General features: G+C 37.8%; 1 protein-coding gene across 4 annotated transcripts in view; it reads left to right on the top strand.

Annotated features, from left to right (window-relative positions):
* The window catches only part of LOC124113286 (receptor-type tyrosine-protein phosphatase beta-like), a 128,332-nt gene extending 111,755 nt beyond the window's left edge, over nucleotides 1–16,577 (top strand). For all 4 annotated transcript variants that reach the window (XM_048383898.1, XM_048383900.1, XM_048383899.1 and 1 more), the window contains 19 exons: nucleotides 1,317–1,448; nucleotides 1,630–1,769; nucleotides 3,485–3,601; nucleotides 4,479–4,545; nucleotides 5,858–6,025; nucleotides 6,397–6,522; nucleotides 7,673–7,772; nucleotides 8,090–8,157; nucleotides 8,286–8,379; nucleotides 8,715–8,783; nucleotides 9,210–9,291; nucleotides 9,595–9,685; nucleotides 10,241–10,323; nucleotides 10,648–10,782; nucleotides 12,757–12,882; nucleotides 13,302–13,453; nucleotides 13,709–13,853; nucleotides 14,249–14,384; nucleotides 15,055–16,577. In XM_048383898.1, coding sequence (XP_048239855.1) covers nucleotides 1,317–1,448; nucleotides 1,630–1,769; nucleotides 3,485–3,601; nucleotides 4,479–4,545; nucleotides 5,858–6,025; nucleotides 6,397–6,522; nucleotides 7,673–7,772; nucleotides 8,090–8,157; nucleotides 8,286–8,379; nucleotides 8,715–8,783; nucleotides 9,210–9,291; nucleotides 9,595–9,685; nucleotides 10,241–10,323; nucleotides 10,648–10,782; nucleotides 12,757–12,882; nucleotides 13,302–13,453; nucleotides 13,709–13,853; nucleotides 14,249–14,384; nucleotides 15,055–15,116 — 2,093 coding nt within the window. In that variant the 3' untranslated portion in view covers nucleotides 15,117–16,577. The remainder of the gene's footprint in view (nucleotides 1–1,316; nucleotides 1,449–1,629; nucleotides 1,770–3,484; nucleotides 3,602–4,478; nucleotides 4,546–5,857; nucleotides 6,026–6,396; nucleotides 6,523–7,672; nucleotides 7,773–8,089; nucleotides 8,158–8,285; nucleotides 8,380–8,714; nucleotides 8,784–9,209; nucleotides 9,292–9,594; nucleotides 9,686–10,240; nucleotides 10,324–10,647; nucleotides 10,783–12,756; nucleotides 12,883–13,301; nucleotides 13,454–13,708; nucleotides 13,854–14,248; nucleotides 14,385–15,054) is intronic.
* Nucleotides 16,578–17,071: the final 494 nt, after the last annotated feature.

The raw sequence follows: 17,071 nt of genomic DNA, 5'->3' as shown, positions 1-17,071 counted from the left end.
CACATAGCTGGAATATTGCTGAGTGCGGCGTTACACAACAAACAAACAATCATTGTTAATGGCCCTTTGAATGATGTTCACTACCGGGACAACATCGTTCGAAATCATGTTCAACCCTTTGTGTGTTGGGCCAATCTTTGATTGACATTTGGAACTCGATCCCCCAGGCTGTTTTTAATCAATGTTGTCTTCAATGCGCCGTCGCTGCTTTGCTTGTTATCAACGCAAATGGTGGTCCAACCAGATATTGTCATTGTTAATTGAATTACACCATCAGTCTTTCAGGGCGTGTCGTTCTGATGGTTATGGTATGGGTTTTGTCATATTAAAATGATCAAATATTATGGTGTTATCTTCAGTAAAAATAACATTTACACCACTTTTTAATGTAGCACTGTTACTTTTTCCGCTGTAACCAGAAAAAGAACAGTAGCACAAATAACATTAAAAGCATATACATTACATAGCACATGCAATAGATTTCGTAGTTAATGTTTCCACCACAAAAACTGTCGTGATTCCGTGTCCCAGTTAAATAAACTAAAATATTCATAAACGACACATTGAAGAAAATATTAGAACACTGAAAATGTTTCACGTCAAAGCCATTACCAATATCATAAGAGGCCGCCTCAGTGGTCCAGTGGATAGAGCGTCTGCTCGGAGAGCGAAGGTCGGTGATTAGATTCCCGGGCGTGTCATACCAAAAGACGTTATACTTCAGCGAATTATACAAATTATTAGCTTTCTGAACAAATTTCCTTGAATAGAAGGACAGAGGTATTAGCTGTAAAATGTAGCCAGAAACTACCAAAAGAACATAGATGTATCTGTGGTCAAGCTAAATGAAAATATAACTGACCAAAGAGCTACATAAACCATCTTCAAAAATATTTAAAATATACTGTCTAGAACGGGAAATATGTTCTTAATTTGATATGCTTCTGTGACAGCCTTTACAGTATTAACATATAAACATAAAATATAATTCTCGTCCGAGAGATGCTGCCAACGAATGGACAGATCAACGACCAACCGACAGACTAATGGTGATCTTAATAAGATTTCATGGCTATCGTACATATGGTTGAATTAAGTAGTAGTTACACTATTCCCTGGACAAAGCTATCATAAAGGTAAATAATAATACATGTTTATGCCGAATATAGAGCTTTTGTCATTATTTTCGCGCCAGGGCTACACGTATCTTTCTGTTTTTTTACATATTCTGATACATGATTGTTTGAATACTTAATTATTTAATTCATGTTCCGTATTCTTTGCAGAAGAGATTAATCAGGAACTATATATTTCAGATTGGAAAACTAAAACGAAAATTATTGGCAGTCTCTCCAGCTATTGGTCATACAAGTTTGATATAGTGGCTAACACAAAAATTGGTGCTTCGATGATTGTCAACAGCAGCGTTGAGATGACTCTGGAATCAGGTACTATAAGAATATTTCTCTGATTGATGGGATCTAATGTAATCAGTTAATATACGATCATGTATGGACACACGCTATGAATAAGACGAAAGAATCTATTTAATCATTGGGCTCTGGTTAAATTCTTCAACTTAACCTCTTACAAATAATCTTAAGCTGTTCTTCTCTCTTATGTCTCCAGCGCCAATTGGTGTGACAGACTTCATGATCGAGAGTGTTCCTGGTGTGTTCAACAAGGTACAAGTGTCGTGGAAGTGTCCGCAACAAAAAGATGGTAGAAATGGAAAGATTGTCAGCGCCAATCTGAATTATTACACTAACGTAAGTAGAATCATGACATGTGGCACTTTGCTAACTACCTTGGCAATGTGACTATAGTTTTAAGTTTTTGTTTTGTTTGTTGTTTAACGCCGCACTCAGCAATATTCCAGCTATATGACGGCTGTCTGTAAATAATCGAGTTTGGACTAGACAATCCAGTGATTGACATCATGAGCATCGATCCGCGCAATTGGGATCGACGAAATGCATCAACCGTTAGTCGCCTTTTACGACAAGCATAGTCGCCTTTTACGGCAAGCATGGGTTGCTGAAGACCTATTCTACCCCGGAATCTTCACGGGTCATATAGTTGTAAGAAGTTGTGAGTATTCCTGTTGAGATTATAGTTGATTATAGTTGTTTGTGATATTGTTGTCCATTCTTGTGATCACAACTGACTGACAACAAAGGGTGATACAATACACCGATATTTCGATGCATCGCGATAATTGATCAACGATACCACGATACACGTGGGTCTATTTATCGATACGCTACGATACGGAATGCACATCTTAGTGCAATGTTTCCTGGCTATTGCGCCCTTCAATATAGCGCTAACTCTGTCATAGAGCGCGGTAACGCATGGCTCCAAATACTTACTTTTTAATAATTATAAGCTCAAGTTTCTTCACTGACAGGATGTTTTTCCCAATCATAAAAAAAACATTATCAGCGCGAGCAGGGAACACCGGGAATACCAGTAAATAAATCCAAACTCAAGTACGCAATTCAATCCTATTATTATACTATCTGGTTATGAAAAACGTGTTCATTGGATATCTGGACTCATGTTTGGAATATATTTTATTAATTTTATTCAAGATTTCATTCAATATTGTTTTCGACGAAATCATATGTGAAGTGATCAGTAGATCACACAACTCACCGTTGTTTACAGCAGCCGAGGTCAGATTGCAGGTTGCAACGAACTTTAGTTGCCAGTGAATGGATACATATATGATCAATGCCATACTTTTACTCTTCAAAAAACATATTTGTGGCAACTTGACTATTGCATGTCAACATAAGGTTTTTGCAATCGAAATACATGTAGTGCGGGAATTCTCTACCGTGACTGGTCAAATTGTACCATACGTAAAAAAAGTCTGCAATAGCAATTACCTGTACCAAACTGCTACGCTTATGCTTCTTATGGTTTTAAATATATATAAAGTTGCATATAAAGTAACACGATATTGAAATATGTTGTTCCTGATGAAACAATTATTTCAGGTACAATTTCTTCCAAATTCTTTGACGTTATAACACTGGGTATTTTTTAACTAAAGCACCGGTAGTTTGTGAAAAACGTGTATACAGCTAGTTGCTATTTCCGGCTTAGTTTACACGACAAATCACACGATAATCTTAAGCTCCGCATATAAAATAATGCCTTGGAGAGCAGGAAATAGAATGTTAATGGTAAATCATCATGTCTGGTGATGTTTTATATCGAATTTCATATTTTTATTGACCAGGTTTGTTTTACCTGTTTATTTACCTGAAGTCGCTGAAGGGATACGATGTGCTTTTTTAAAAAGCGCATAACACTCGATAAATATGTTTATCATAAATTCACTATGAATCATAAACAGCTATTATTCTAATCCTTTTTCAAACTCTGAAGCTTTACATGTCACTCATATATTTCATATAAGCTGATGTAGGCTGTTTCGAATCTTTTTAAGACTGTTATTATATTCTCTCACCAGCAACAGACAACATATGTGGAACCTGTACGCAGTAATAAGAACTTCTCAGACACTGGGAAAAAATGCATGTGGAGAGAGAATGTGACAGTAACTACAGAATTCCTATATCAGTTCCAGGTGAGTAAACTCTGAGACATGAGGATATTAGCTTGCTCATAATGGATTGTATCATATTGTACATTGCGAAGTTCATTCCATTTACCTATATGACGAAGTACCTGGATAACGAGCGGACCGGTCTCATAATTGTAATGTCCTTTCATGTCATATCAGAGCCCATGAACCAAAACTGAAACTTCATATGCTTGTTCCAACCACTCATGACACCAGAATTTGTTCGCCATGGTAGCCATATTGAAATACCAATAATGGGCTCGACTCTGGTTTCAGTAGAGATGTGTTATGAAAATTGAAGGGGTTTTGTTAAATGTAATGAATTTGGTATGTGAATATTATAGATCCTAACATATGTATTCGTTATTAGCTAGCATGACCCTGAAATGACATTTAATTTAAACAAATATTTCTTCTCGGTAGATGTACATGCATGGAACAGCTTTGTGTAAACGTTAATCGTTGTACGAAGAGTAAAGTTTTACAAGGTTTCTTGCTCGGCAGTAGATTTTTCTGTTGTAAGGGAGGTTGCAAAATGTAAGGTTCTCATGCTTTTGGCAAAGGTGTCTTATGATTATGAAAACTGTTTTATCGCTTTTAATTAGATTGTGTGGTACCAAATGTCCTCAAAGCATGGACTTTGTGACCACAATAAGCTTGAAGTGTTGTAGTTCCATCATAATTTACCAACTCGAAAATAAGCTTTCCGAAGGATGGATAACATTTTATCATGCGTGACAATACAAAGCTTGGGTGCTTTTGTACAAATTCTCCACAATCGCCTGTAGCTGTTATAATTAGATGCATAACAAATATGTCAACTTTCAGTTTCGAGAAATGTTACCCAGACACATTTATTCTAAATATTTCCTGTCAATAGGTCCGCCTCTTCAACAAAGCCTATGCTGGCGCTGTTGTCAATGATAGTAAAGAAATACAAGGAGGGGGTAAGCATTGTTCTCCAATTGATATATTGAATGTTTAGTTATAACAACACTGATATGACACTACAAACTGAGGTAGCTGATGAAATGATAGTGTAATGAAGGTAAATATCTGAAAAATTAATTTTGTAAGTCTATATCTGGTGTGTCTGTTAGGCAATACATGCAAGACACCCTGAAGGGTATGTCGTTGATTATCTTGCCTATGGATGCATTTGGTGTTGCCCACCATTCCGCGGGGAAGAGCTACCCAACACTTGGCCATGTTGGCAGGTGCTGGGTCTGTGGCGCACACTCTCATGTCAGGGAATGCCAGTCCAAAGTCCGTATGCCTTCTCGAAGGCGATAATCGGTGACGTCCTTGACATGTTGTGGTCCGGCACTGTCATCTTGCAGTTCAAAATTTCTGCCGATACTTCTAGCGAATGGAACAACTACAGTACGGAAAAATTCATATCGTTGGCGAGTCAATTGTCCTTTCCCATAAACCAAATCAGTTAAAAAAGTAGTAGTAGAACTGTATTACAAACTGTATTTACAGAGTGCTGCTGTTAATTTACCACATATTAATTCAATTAGGATTTTTTGGCAGCTCATGGTTGAGGTTGAAGCTGAAGGTAATTAAACCGGGAGATCTTGTGACTTTAATGTAGAGGTAGCTATGAGCATGAAACGTTCTGTTTCAAGGTTGTATTGTATTGGGCATGTCTTTTCCCAAACCTTAAGCGATTTTACTTACCCAAAGGTACTTATAATTAATTTCAAGCTTCTACCGCATTGAACATATGTTCTACCAAACTAGAAGTGATGTTGTTGAAGAGGGTGTACTTATAATTTTGCGATTAAGTTAAGCTAGAAGTTTAAAACTTTCAGTGTCAAAGTTCATCATGTGCTTTTTCCAAACCGGAAGTGATGACATTAAACCGGGAGTGTTTATAAATTCTGTCTACAGTAGTTTGAGGTATACGGAGTGCATTATATTTTGTACCATCGTGGAAATGTTTTTGTTGTTTTTATTTAGACAACATTTGGGATCAAAGATGAATACATATATCGTCACCTAATGTGGTCCAAATTATCCATGATGTATGTTTCTGGTGCAAGGTCTGGTGGCTTTCAGGAAAAGATGGGGATGCGACTTCGCGTTTTTTCATGTAATGTCAACTCCTTCTGGTAAGACATGGCATGAAGTCAAAGTGTGAATAGTACACAAAGAAACTAATAATTGTACGTACTGATAATCACTCAACAACGGCATCACATACACAAACAGTTCCTTTGTCACCATGTAAGCTTTTACTGGCGATGTTTTTAGCCCCAAAACAGTCGGAAGTTCGCGAATCTGTGAAGGTAGGAGCGATAGAAGCAGAGGAAACGGCGTCACTGACCATCTGTCCGAAGTGCCTCTATGACCGAACAAATGGTCAAGTAATCAATAACGGATTGATTGTGTGTAAGAAAGAAGGCAGCTGTGGACAAAGCAGTGAGTGTACTTTGGACGAGGAAAAATACATTCAAATTTCATTTTCCAAATTAGATCAGTAAATGTGATATGAGAAGACTATCTTAAATTGTTTCCTGGTCGTATTATAAATGATATATTTCGCGTTTTGATATCGCTTGAATAAGCCATGAATTGAATATTAAGTATCTCATTCACGTGTTGACGAGGCCATTATTCCACTGTTTATGCAATGTAATACAGATTATAGTTATAGTATTAATATGTCACTTGCTATTTGAAATTTTCTAAAAATTGTTAATGTTGATACTAAGACTCGACATTTTCCTAAACGATTCGGATGATGTTTATGTCATTGATATTTGAATACTTGCATTATACTAATTATACAGGAAAACGTCGCGCAGCTACAAAAGCAGAGGACTATGACAAAATGGACAACTGGAATGTGGCCAGTGCAGACAGTTTCAACACGCAGTACAGGGCAACAAAGGAGGATTGGCTTGTTGGAAATAATGGTGAGTATTCGTGATTGGTTATTTAACAGTTGACACTTGGTTATGATGATTTAGCTCAATTTAACATCGTCAGTCTTAGCAATGAATTTAAAATTAGTATTCAATCATATCACTATCATTCCGCATATCATGTCCCAGATGACCCGCAAACGTAGACCAGTGACTGTCCTTCTAACATGGTCTCAAAAGGAGCAAATTTGAAGAAGAGTGCCGTTGTATTATTGTATCATTTCTGTCCCGGAAACCTCACGTGTGTTTCACAATACATAACTTTCTTTCTCTAGGTTGGTTTGTCGTTTAACGCCGCACTCAAGCTATATGGCGGCGGTCTGTAAATAATCGAGTCTGGACCAGACAATCCAGTGATTAATATCATGAGCATCGATCCACACAATTGGGATTGATGACATGCATCAACCAAGTCAGCGAGCCTGAACACCCGATCCCGTTAGTGGCCTTTTACGACAAGCATAGTCACCTTTTGCGGCAAGCATCGGTTGCTGAAGACCTATTCTACCCCGGAATCTTCACGGGTCAGGTTTCTCTAGGAGCATGTCTGGTTTTGAGATGGCTGTTATGGTGTGACTATTCATTATTCATGTCTTAAAATAAACAACATGTAGAAGTAAACGAATTTGTGTAACCAACTCAGTAAAAAAGAGAAGAAACATAACGAAGCTTGTACTGAAAAGTAACATATTTTATCAACACTCTTATTTTGAAAGGTCATTTTATAGTTTGGTAGTTTTTTAGTAGCAATGTGAAAACATGTTTCTATGCATCTTTTATGGAATGATCATAAGCAGTGTTCAATTTGAAAAACTTGCTTCCAAATAAGCCCGCCTTCTTCAATAATTTATTATGTGATTATCAAATTGCTCCTAAAAAAAGGCCCACCAATGTCTGTTCAACTGCAGACCTTGTCTAAAGTAGCCTAGTGGTCCTAGTTCAAAGCGAATATTTTATCTGGAAATGCAATTTTATTGGTGGTCAGGCTCAGTGACTCAGGTTTGTCTGGTTCAAATTCGATTGTCTTCAGACCGCCCTGTCAGAGATTGAATATCGCCGACTGTGATATTTAAAAATGAACAAACAACAAAATGTTTCGTCACAGATACACGACGCTAATGATTACATATAATTTTTACAGAACAATCAACTTTAGCCTTTACCGTTGGCGAAGAAGATTGCAGCGGAAACCCAAAAGACGTATTCTGTAATGGGAAACTCCCTGCAGGAGAAACGTTTATGTAAGTTATTGGCAATATCGACCGTGTATGTATGTATGTATGTATGTATGTGTGTGTGTGTGTGTGTGCGTGCGTGCGTGCGTGCGTGCGTGCGTGCGTGTGTGTGAGAGAGAGAGTATGGTTTTACGCCGCTTTTAGCAATATTCCAGCAAAATCACGGCGAGGTACACCAGAAATGGGCTTCACACATTATGTATGTATGTATGTATGTATGTATGTATGTATGTACATGGATATGGGTATGTGTATATGTATATATATATATAGCTATATAATACATCTTTACTAAAACAACTGTCATTGGGCATTATTTTCAGTGTCTTCGCTTTTACATGCACAAAACAAGGATGCACAACAAGTCAGTCAATTGAAGTAAAGACAAAAGGTATGTCTCAAAAATTATATCTTGAGTTTGATAAATTCGAATTCATAAAATACTTAATTCAAAGTAATTTATCTGACTTAAATAGTTCAGTTCAAATGACCTATCAATAACTGTACATGAACTTTCAGCTTCGATTTTACTGGGTGCTGTCATCGGAGCAGTAGTTGCCGCAATTGTCGTCATCATTGTTGTGATTGTCATCGTGATTATCCGTCGACGAAGGTATGTTTGAGAATAAATACACAGCGACATAAATGATTCGGTTTCTTCAAATAAGCACGACAAAACCCCTTCCATAATCATCAAGAAATCTCAGAAAACGCAAATAACGTTGTATGATTCCGATTACGTCCTGAGCATGTGTCTATGAATCAATATGAATTTGTGATGACACCGGGTATCCATGCTAATGTCAAACGTGCAAAGTACTCGGACATATCCGAAGACATATATTTATAATTCGATAGGTGTGTGAATGGATATGCATTATGAAATGTGTTTCCTTTTTTGCTTCTGTTGCTCCGCTCTTTTCACAGAAAGAAAATGTTTGTTTTCAGAAACGCCAAAATGAAACAAGCTGATCCATCCGAAATCGAAGCTGTCGGCGATCTTATCCTGAGGAAACGGTATGAGTGGGTCTGGGGTTTATATTTCAGAATGTTAACATTAGTATTCATTACGTTAAAAGAACTGGTATTAGGGGGCGCAGACAACAGAATCCCAGTTCGCCCCGATTATGTTTCTAGGTTTGTCAGCACCATACCAGTGCTCGTGGTTTTCACCGACGTGGTAAACGTCTGAGACCTGCATCACTTCGGGCTTTCCTCCCACATTTAGCTGACACGACACTTTATGACTGGAATACTGTAAAAAGCGGCGTTAAACCAAAATCAATCACTCACTGTTGGCAACAGCGGAATACTTGGCGGATGACCCATTGTCATTTTTTTGGCAAGTAATGTTTCAAATATGCATAATCTATCATCAATTTATTGTCGTAAACATTTTATAACTGTTTAAAGCATTTCAGTTTGCATGTTTTTTCTTGACAGGCCAATAAGAATGAAGGATTTCGAAACGCGCGTTGAAGAAATGCACAAGGATTCCAACCTACTATATTCGGAAGAATTTGAGGTGAGTTGAGACGTGTAAATAAAATTTATGCAATATAGATTAAAAAATGAATTCAATTTAACACTATTATTCCTGTACTTATATATTAGTCTTATGTCACTTTACGGTCACTGATTTACACTGATTGATTTGACTATTTGACTGCCATTAACGTAACAAAATTATTGCATCCTCACGTAAGTGAATACGAACTTCCGAATGTAAAGAGAATGTAAACAGAGCCGCATTGGATTCCTCAGTGATTACTGGTATACGTATTTTGCGATATTGGTTTTAATGAGATACGTTTTTGGCTCCTTTCAGGACATAGGAGCCCTGAGTCCCAAGCACACGTGTACTGCGTCTGAAACCGGCGGCAACAAACTGAGAAACAGATACGTGAATATTTTACCATGTGAGTACGGCTACAATGTAAATTCCCTTCCGGATTTTGTTAGTACCATACATTCCAAAAGTGAAACAAGCTTTACCTAAGGTATTAGGGGGGACTAGAACCTAGCTACCCCACGCTTGTCGAAAGAGACGACAAATAAGGACTGGATGGTAAATTTATAATGTGGTAATTGGTTGATTGTGTTTTCTTTGTTTGTTCCCCACTATGTGAATCGTTGTTCATACTCAAGGTTCGATTCAGATACCACCATGATATAGGTTGAATATGACTGTCTCACTATTTCAGTATTTATTATTTGAGTGTTTATGATTAATGGTTGATCAAGGTCACATTTAAATTTGTTTTAATGTTAATTTTTCTTACATTCTGATCATCAATATTTATCAATACATGACAATACTCAACACTATTCGCAACTTTTCATATCCTGGTGTTTTTTTTATTTGGCAAAGTCATATTGTGCAATCATGAATGAAGCCTGTACTTGTATCGATGTGAACATAATAGAATGTTATGTGGTGAAAACACCGTCGAATTGTTCATATTGTTTTGCAGTTGACCACAGTCGAGTAAAACTGCGATCTACAGGGGACGATGACGACGACGAGACAGACTATATCAACGCTAACTACATACCGGTGTGTGAAGCAATTGCTTCCCTCACTCAATAAACTCCATAAACTATTTGTCGATTTTGCATAGAGTCTTCTGTCTAAAATGTTCTCCCAATCACAACTCGGCCATTTTGTAAGTTACAGTTACTAAATTATACTCTTGTCATTAGGTACTGCCTACAGACCATGATGAAAATAATATTTTCATAATATTTTCATATTTACATTATAGCATCCGTAAAGATTCGGGTGCCGAATCAGGTCCCTCAAATAAAATGTTGTGATGTTAAACCTCTGATTGATCAGGATAACGTTTCATTCATGATATATTGTACTTGCATACTTCAGGGTTACAACTCTCCACGTGAGTTCATCGCCACCCAGGGCCCTATGACCGGGACTGTGGCGGACTTCTGGAGGATGATATGGGAGCAGGACGTCAACATCATCATCATGCTGTCAGACCTGCTGGAGAAGGGCAAGGTATGGTTTCATATGTAAACCAAATGGACGGACAGGTTATTTATGCGTACACCTAGGCTTAATAGTCATAGATAGTATGAATGGGGCGTACCAAAAAGAGTTGTTTAAAGCTACAGTCACACAGACAATGCGACCGCGATGCAACCTCTTGGTGACTGATTTCCTTTGCGACCGACTGGCGATCGCTGAGACCGGTGCAACTACTTCTGTCCATATTTGGAACCAGGGTATGATCGCCGATCAATCAGCGATAGGTTTTGCAATTTGTCAGTGATTGATCGGCAACTGTTTACCGCAGATACGGCGAAATGCAACTGGTTGAGACCGATCGCTGACCAGTCAGCGAATCTTCGGTGACCCGCTGCAACTGAACGGGGAATGGTCGGTGACTAGTTGTCATTCGATCACGGATCAAAACATAATGCATACAAGAACGGTGCTTTTCTGAATGAAAGCATTTCTTTGCAAGTTGTCAAGATGTTAATAGCAGAACAGCTGCAGTTGATCCGCCTGCACAGAAGAAATCAAATACTGCAGTTGTTGCCATGATGGTGTACAGAAAAATGAGGACATGGCGAAGGCAGTATTGGCTGAGACCTTGGATCGCAAGAAGGCCACAGCTAGGAGACTATGAGAATCTGAAAGCAGAGTTGGAGAGAAAGTCGTGGTGATTTCACGGGCTACCTCAGACTGGAGCATGTCAACATCGGACCTCTCTGACTCTTCTTCCTCATCAGGTATCCGTCTCTTCTTTTGTTGAGGTGTTGTTGGCTCTGGCTTAATTGTAGCAGACCTTTGCACCACAGCGGTTGTCTCTATTGTATCTTCTACAATTTCTGGTTCCTTTGTGTTCCTGGCTTTACGGACCATTGTGATGAATGGAAATAAATGATATGAACTCTCTGAGTACTTATGACAAAATGATGCTGAAATGCACAGACAAGTCTATGTTTTACGGTGACATGCTGCAAACCAAACGGTGAAAGATCGACGCGCGCTTGGAAATAATCGACAACTAATCACCAATGACGCGCCAGTCGATCACCGCCACATCACTGATCAATTACCGATAGGTCGCCACTAGGTTGCAAAAGAGTCAACACCCTTGTGTAGACGAAACCGATCGCCGCACAGTGGAAATCTGCGATTAAAATAACACCACCTTGGGACCTCTAGGAGAGCAGAGAAACCTCCGAGCGACCAAATCGGTCGCAGCCATGTTCAAAAGACTGGTTGCGCTTGAATAGGTTTTGCGACCGCTCTGAAACCATGTAACGACCTCAGTTAAAGCTCAAATTGTCAAATAATTTGGTCGCCAGGTCGCATTATCTGTGTGACTGAGGTTTAAGTAATATAAGAAACATGAAGATTACGAATAATGTAGCAATTGTCGGAAGTATAACGCGATACCTTTTATATCATTTGCGGATAGGGCTATATACAGTGCCCTCTCATTATATGCATACTATCGATGAATGTGGGACAGTAATATTTACAATATCTGTCATATTGACATGACCATCACTTATTTTTGCAATTTTTGTGCTATATATGCATGAACGTTGATCATTTCAATGGTGTTCAGAGGGGCGATCGGGTAGCCTGGTGGTTAAAGCTTTCGCTCGTCACGCCGAAGACCCGGGTTCGATTCCCGACATGGTACAATTAGTGAAGCCCATTTCTTCTGGTGTCCACCGCCGTGAAATTGCTGGAATATTGCTAAAAGCGGCGTAGCACCACACTCACTCACTCATGGTGTTGAGATTGGGTGAGTCGAGAATATTCGTATTTTTGGTAAAACCTCTGTTTGCCCCCCAGTGAATGAGGTTGGTTTTATGCACTGTGTAGCTATATTCCACCAGAAGTTACGTTCAAAAGAGTTCTTCGGATCACATTACCATACGAGTCTACGCAAGTCATAACGTACTGATTTATGTTTCGTATTTCTTATTTTTAATTTTCTTCTAACATCAGCCAAAGGTAGATAGGTATTGGCCGGAAAATATGAAGGAGGCGGTTCAATATGGAGAAATTGTCGTGGAGATGATCAACTATTCCCCGCTTAACAAATACATCATGAAAATCTTCCAGATAACCGTGGTACGTTTTGTTTTCTCATTTCCAAAATAGATATTCTGGATGACATGATAATGGCATGAAGTCATATTGAATCTATGGAGCCTGTCTTCGCGTATAAGACAAGCTTAATCGTAACATCTTTCGAATGCTGTATGATCATTGTCTCATACAAATGTTTTCAAAGTGATAATACAGTAACTGTTGATATTCGGACAATATCGTGTACCGATATAGCGATTTCGAGTTCTTGTGAAATCCACCCAAAAGAAGCATTAGTTTTAATACTGTACGTTTATGAACATATATTAATGCCACTACTCATTTATTTCAAGAATATATCAACAAGATCACATACCGCGATAAGACATTGTCACTACATGAATGAAGGTGTTTGTGTTATTATTCAATGTATAGTTAAACTCGGTCGATCTACTACTCAGGGTGATGAAAGTCGAAAGGTCCGCCATTATTTCCTCCCTGGGTGGCAGGACTTCGGAGCTAATCTTACCCCAGATGACGTCATCAGCTTTGTCAGAGATGTTCGGATGCAGAAAAAGCCCACAGACAAAGGTCCAATCTGCGTTCACTGCAGGTAAAATTTTCTCCTGTGTTTTTAAAAGGTTCAAAATCAGGGCTTTCGCTTTTGTTTTGCGTATTCATGAATTCAGTGTTCATAGCCATACCTTCACATCCCGTTTGATAATTTTTGTTTCGTGTTTAACCTATTAAGTTATTATTGTCATAATTATGCATTTGTATTTCCATATATATTAAGTATTGGAAATTGCACCGCAGAGTATGAGTTTCTTTTGATTTGCTTCAGTCATATTGTGATATGTTTTGTCAGCGCTGGCGTGGGGCGGACTGGGACGTATGTCTCTCTGGACGTCTTCAAGCAGGCTATAGACGAGGAGAACTTTGACAAAGAGCTTGACGTGTTTGACTTCGTGATGAAGATGAGGGAAAACAGGTCCTACATGGTCCAGACAGAGGTAATGAGACATAGCCGTTAATATGTTATTGTCAGTTATAGTCGTCACTAGATATAGTCGTCACAATGGACATTTGATACCATAATTTCATACAATCGTATTGATCTCTTCTCCTGAAAGCAATAATGAGCCTTAGACAATACAAATTGGAAGACCAAATGGTACAGAATGAGCTGAAGAAGAGGGAGGGACAACATTATGTTCAAGAAGTTAGGTGCACCATATTAGAGTTGAAGAAAGAGGTACCAGACAAATAACACCCTAGTCCATTTGAGGCACTAAAATAGAAGTAATATTCTGAGTTTTATCAGTTTTATGAAATTTTATTTGTTACAGTACTGTAAGTATATCAATGATTCACGAACGATAATATCACGTTATAATATTTTTTTCAGAAACAGTACATTTTCATCCACGACACCATCAAGGAAATGCTCATCAGGAAGAAGAAGGAGATAGCGGAGAGAGACAACATCTACCAGAACAGCGATCTCAAACCGGAGGAGAATATATATGCCAACCAAGCATATGGTTAGTGTTAATGATAGACGATATATGACATGTATGTCATGCTAATCTCATCTAGTGACATAATAAAGTTAATATGTTCATGAGTGGAGCAGTCGCGAAACAAGAAAAGAAAAAATGTTTTATTTTTACAGTATTTTCTGACCTTCACGATCAGTCTCTGAAGTCAGTGAGGCAGACCACATGTAGCTCAGACATGAAGTGTTGTTTCACTCGAGTGCGTACCGATACAGTAATTTATCACTTAACACATATAAGAATTGAGTTTGTGTGAGTTCATTGGAGAACCGACCTTCGTAGAGTGAGAGGGCCAAGTTGTTTGATCGTTGGAACTTGCTGAAATGCTGAGTTCATGATTAAAGGGTCCAAATCATTGAAGGGTATTTATTTATTCTAGGGATTCCCACGAGATTTCCTAGGAATGGGGGAGTAGTCCGACAATGTTTACGTCCATCCTTGAAAACATTCTCGTGAAAAACGTAGGAACGTAAAATGTGTCGTTCATACGCTTATATACGTTCATACATCATATTTAAGAAGAAGGATCCCAGTCTTGTCCACACGTTTATGAAAAAATCTTCAACAATATCCATTCATCCATGAATGGTACTAAACTTATGACTCATCGCATGAATGTACATAAGCTGCTAGCATCTTTGCATGACTGTTACAGAGCCTGACCCGGAAGAGCTGTACATGAACGTCGAACCTGGACAACCAACCACAGTGCTGTAGGGGACAACACAAGCCGGTAAACATGTGGAGAGAGTTAAAATCTCTCTTGGTACAGGATAGTTGCGACAATTAAAGTTCTAACGAAAGTTGCTGCAATCACAGTGTTCAACAATACACTGGTGTATGTAATACACGTCGTCTGAGTACCACAGGTGCATTCTGCTTAGTGCTACAATAGCATAATTATAGTTACAACATTGTTATTAGTATTAATACATCTTTGTTTCTTCCACTTTTTATAACAACACAACGTATTTGTTCACACAGTCATTTAGACTATTTTACTGCGCTTGTCTCTATGTGTTGACTATGTGATATATCATTACCCCTGGTTTTAAAAAATGTCATATAGAACATATATATTCCAACCACAATTGATAAAACATAATATCACAATCAAAGAGCAACTAGATAACTATATATTTTTAAACTATCCAAGGATTTATGGCTTCAAGGTGTCGGGATTTACATTAAGCATTCAGTCTGACTATTTACTGAATTGATAAATAATCAAGTTGAAGCAAACAATAATATACAAGATGTGATAAGGGCTTATTTTAGATATGAAGAATGTAAGAAATTATAAACTCCACAAAGCATTGTGAAATTTATCAGATACGTTTAAACGAATGGGAATTAGATTTTCACCATTCTAACAATGAACGTTTGGGACTAGTTTAAACACTAAATGCATGGGTAAAGCTAGTTCTCATACTTGACAATATACAAATCTTTCTTCTTTAAATCTTCTCCTTTGACACTCACTTCAGTCATACGCATGTATTTTATGAGTCATAAGTACAAAATTTGTAAGTGTAAGAAAGAAGAAAGGATGCCAGTTGTCAGTCATTCCAACTTTTTATGTAACTTTATAATTTGACAATGTCCCTAAAGGTACCCTTGATCTACCTTGTCCTTCATGTTAGTGCACATGAGTCGACCACGTTGTACATAACACTGCATCGCATATACAAGTAACCATACGTTCACTATAATGTTGTTTCTATTCTTGCCGAAAGTACGTGCCGGTAAGTGCAAGAATGTTATTTTTGTTATTTGTTGACTTCTTTGCACTGTGAAATGTTTTGCGTAGTTATGTAATATTATTTATGACAGGTTTCAGTAGATTCATCATATTCTGAGCGAAAAATAAATTATATGTTCTCATGATCAAAACCGCACCAAATATTCAATAATAATTGATTGATCCAGCCCTTATATATGAATCAAATCATTTATGCTTGATGTCCAAAGTTCCATTGCAGAAATTATTTTTTAGTCGACCTATGTTCTCGATATTTTGATATGACGATAAAGGTTTGAATTCGAGGAAGTGCTGTTTTATAAATGGACTTTGCAATACCCAGTTTGATGTTGCTCGTCGAAATGACTTCATTTCTCTTCCACTCTGTGCTGCCATCAAAAGGATTTGTAGTGTTAATTACTAAGAAAAGGTGTCGGTAATATAACGTGCAAAAACTCCACTTGTCGAACAATACTGCACATAAGTATTAAACGCAATAACTTAGTTCAATATGTGACCCAAAGACATTAATGTTTCATTTCTTTAGATGATAAAGACCAAATTAATTACGACAAAGAATCCACCTTATATAATTTTGTTATCTCATGTCTCTGTAATCATTATAATACTCTCTCCTAACATATAGCTTTGTTAATATTGTTACTTATGCAACGTTTTTAAAATACACAGCTTCATAGTCAGTATATATATATATCTTAGACAAACTATTCTCACACATGTACATTTATCAGATCTGGAGTCACACCACAATGGTTGTTGGTTGTTCTTTGAGAGGAAAGTGAAGGGTACCGGTGTTCCTTAAATTCCTCCTGTGTTTTTACGTCGCCACAGCTGACCCAGCATCCTGCTAACACAGCATTACTATTATTTTTTTCACTTTTTGTTTCCTATTTTGTACAATCCAAATTTT

This window comes from Haliotis rufescens, unplaced genomic scaffold (assembly GCF_023055435.1).
Source record: "Haliotis rufescens isolate VD_foot unplaced genomic scaffold, xgHalRufe1.0.p SCAF_5, whole genome shotgun sequence".
Lineage (NCBI taxonomy): Eukaryota > Metazoa > Mollusca > Gastropoda > Lepetellida > Haliotidae > Haliotis > Haliotis rufescens.
This window is presented reverse-complemented; position numbering and strand designations above follow the sequence as displayed.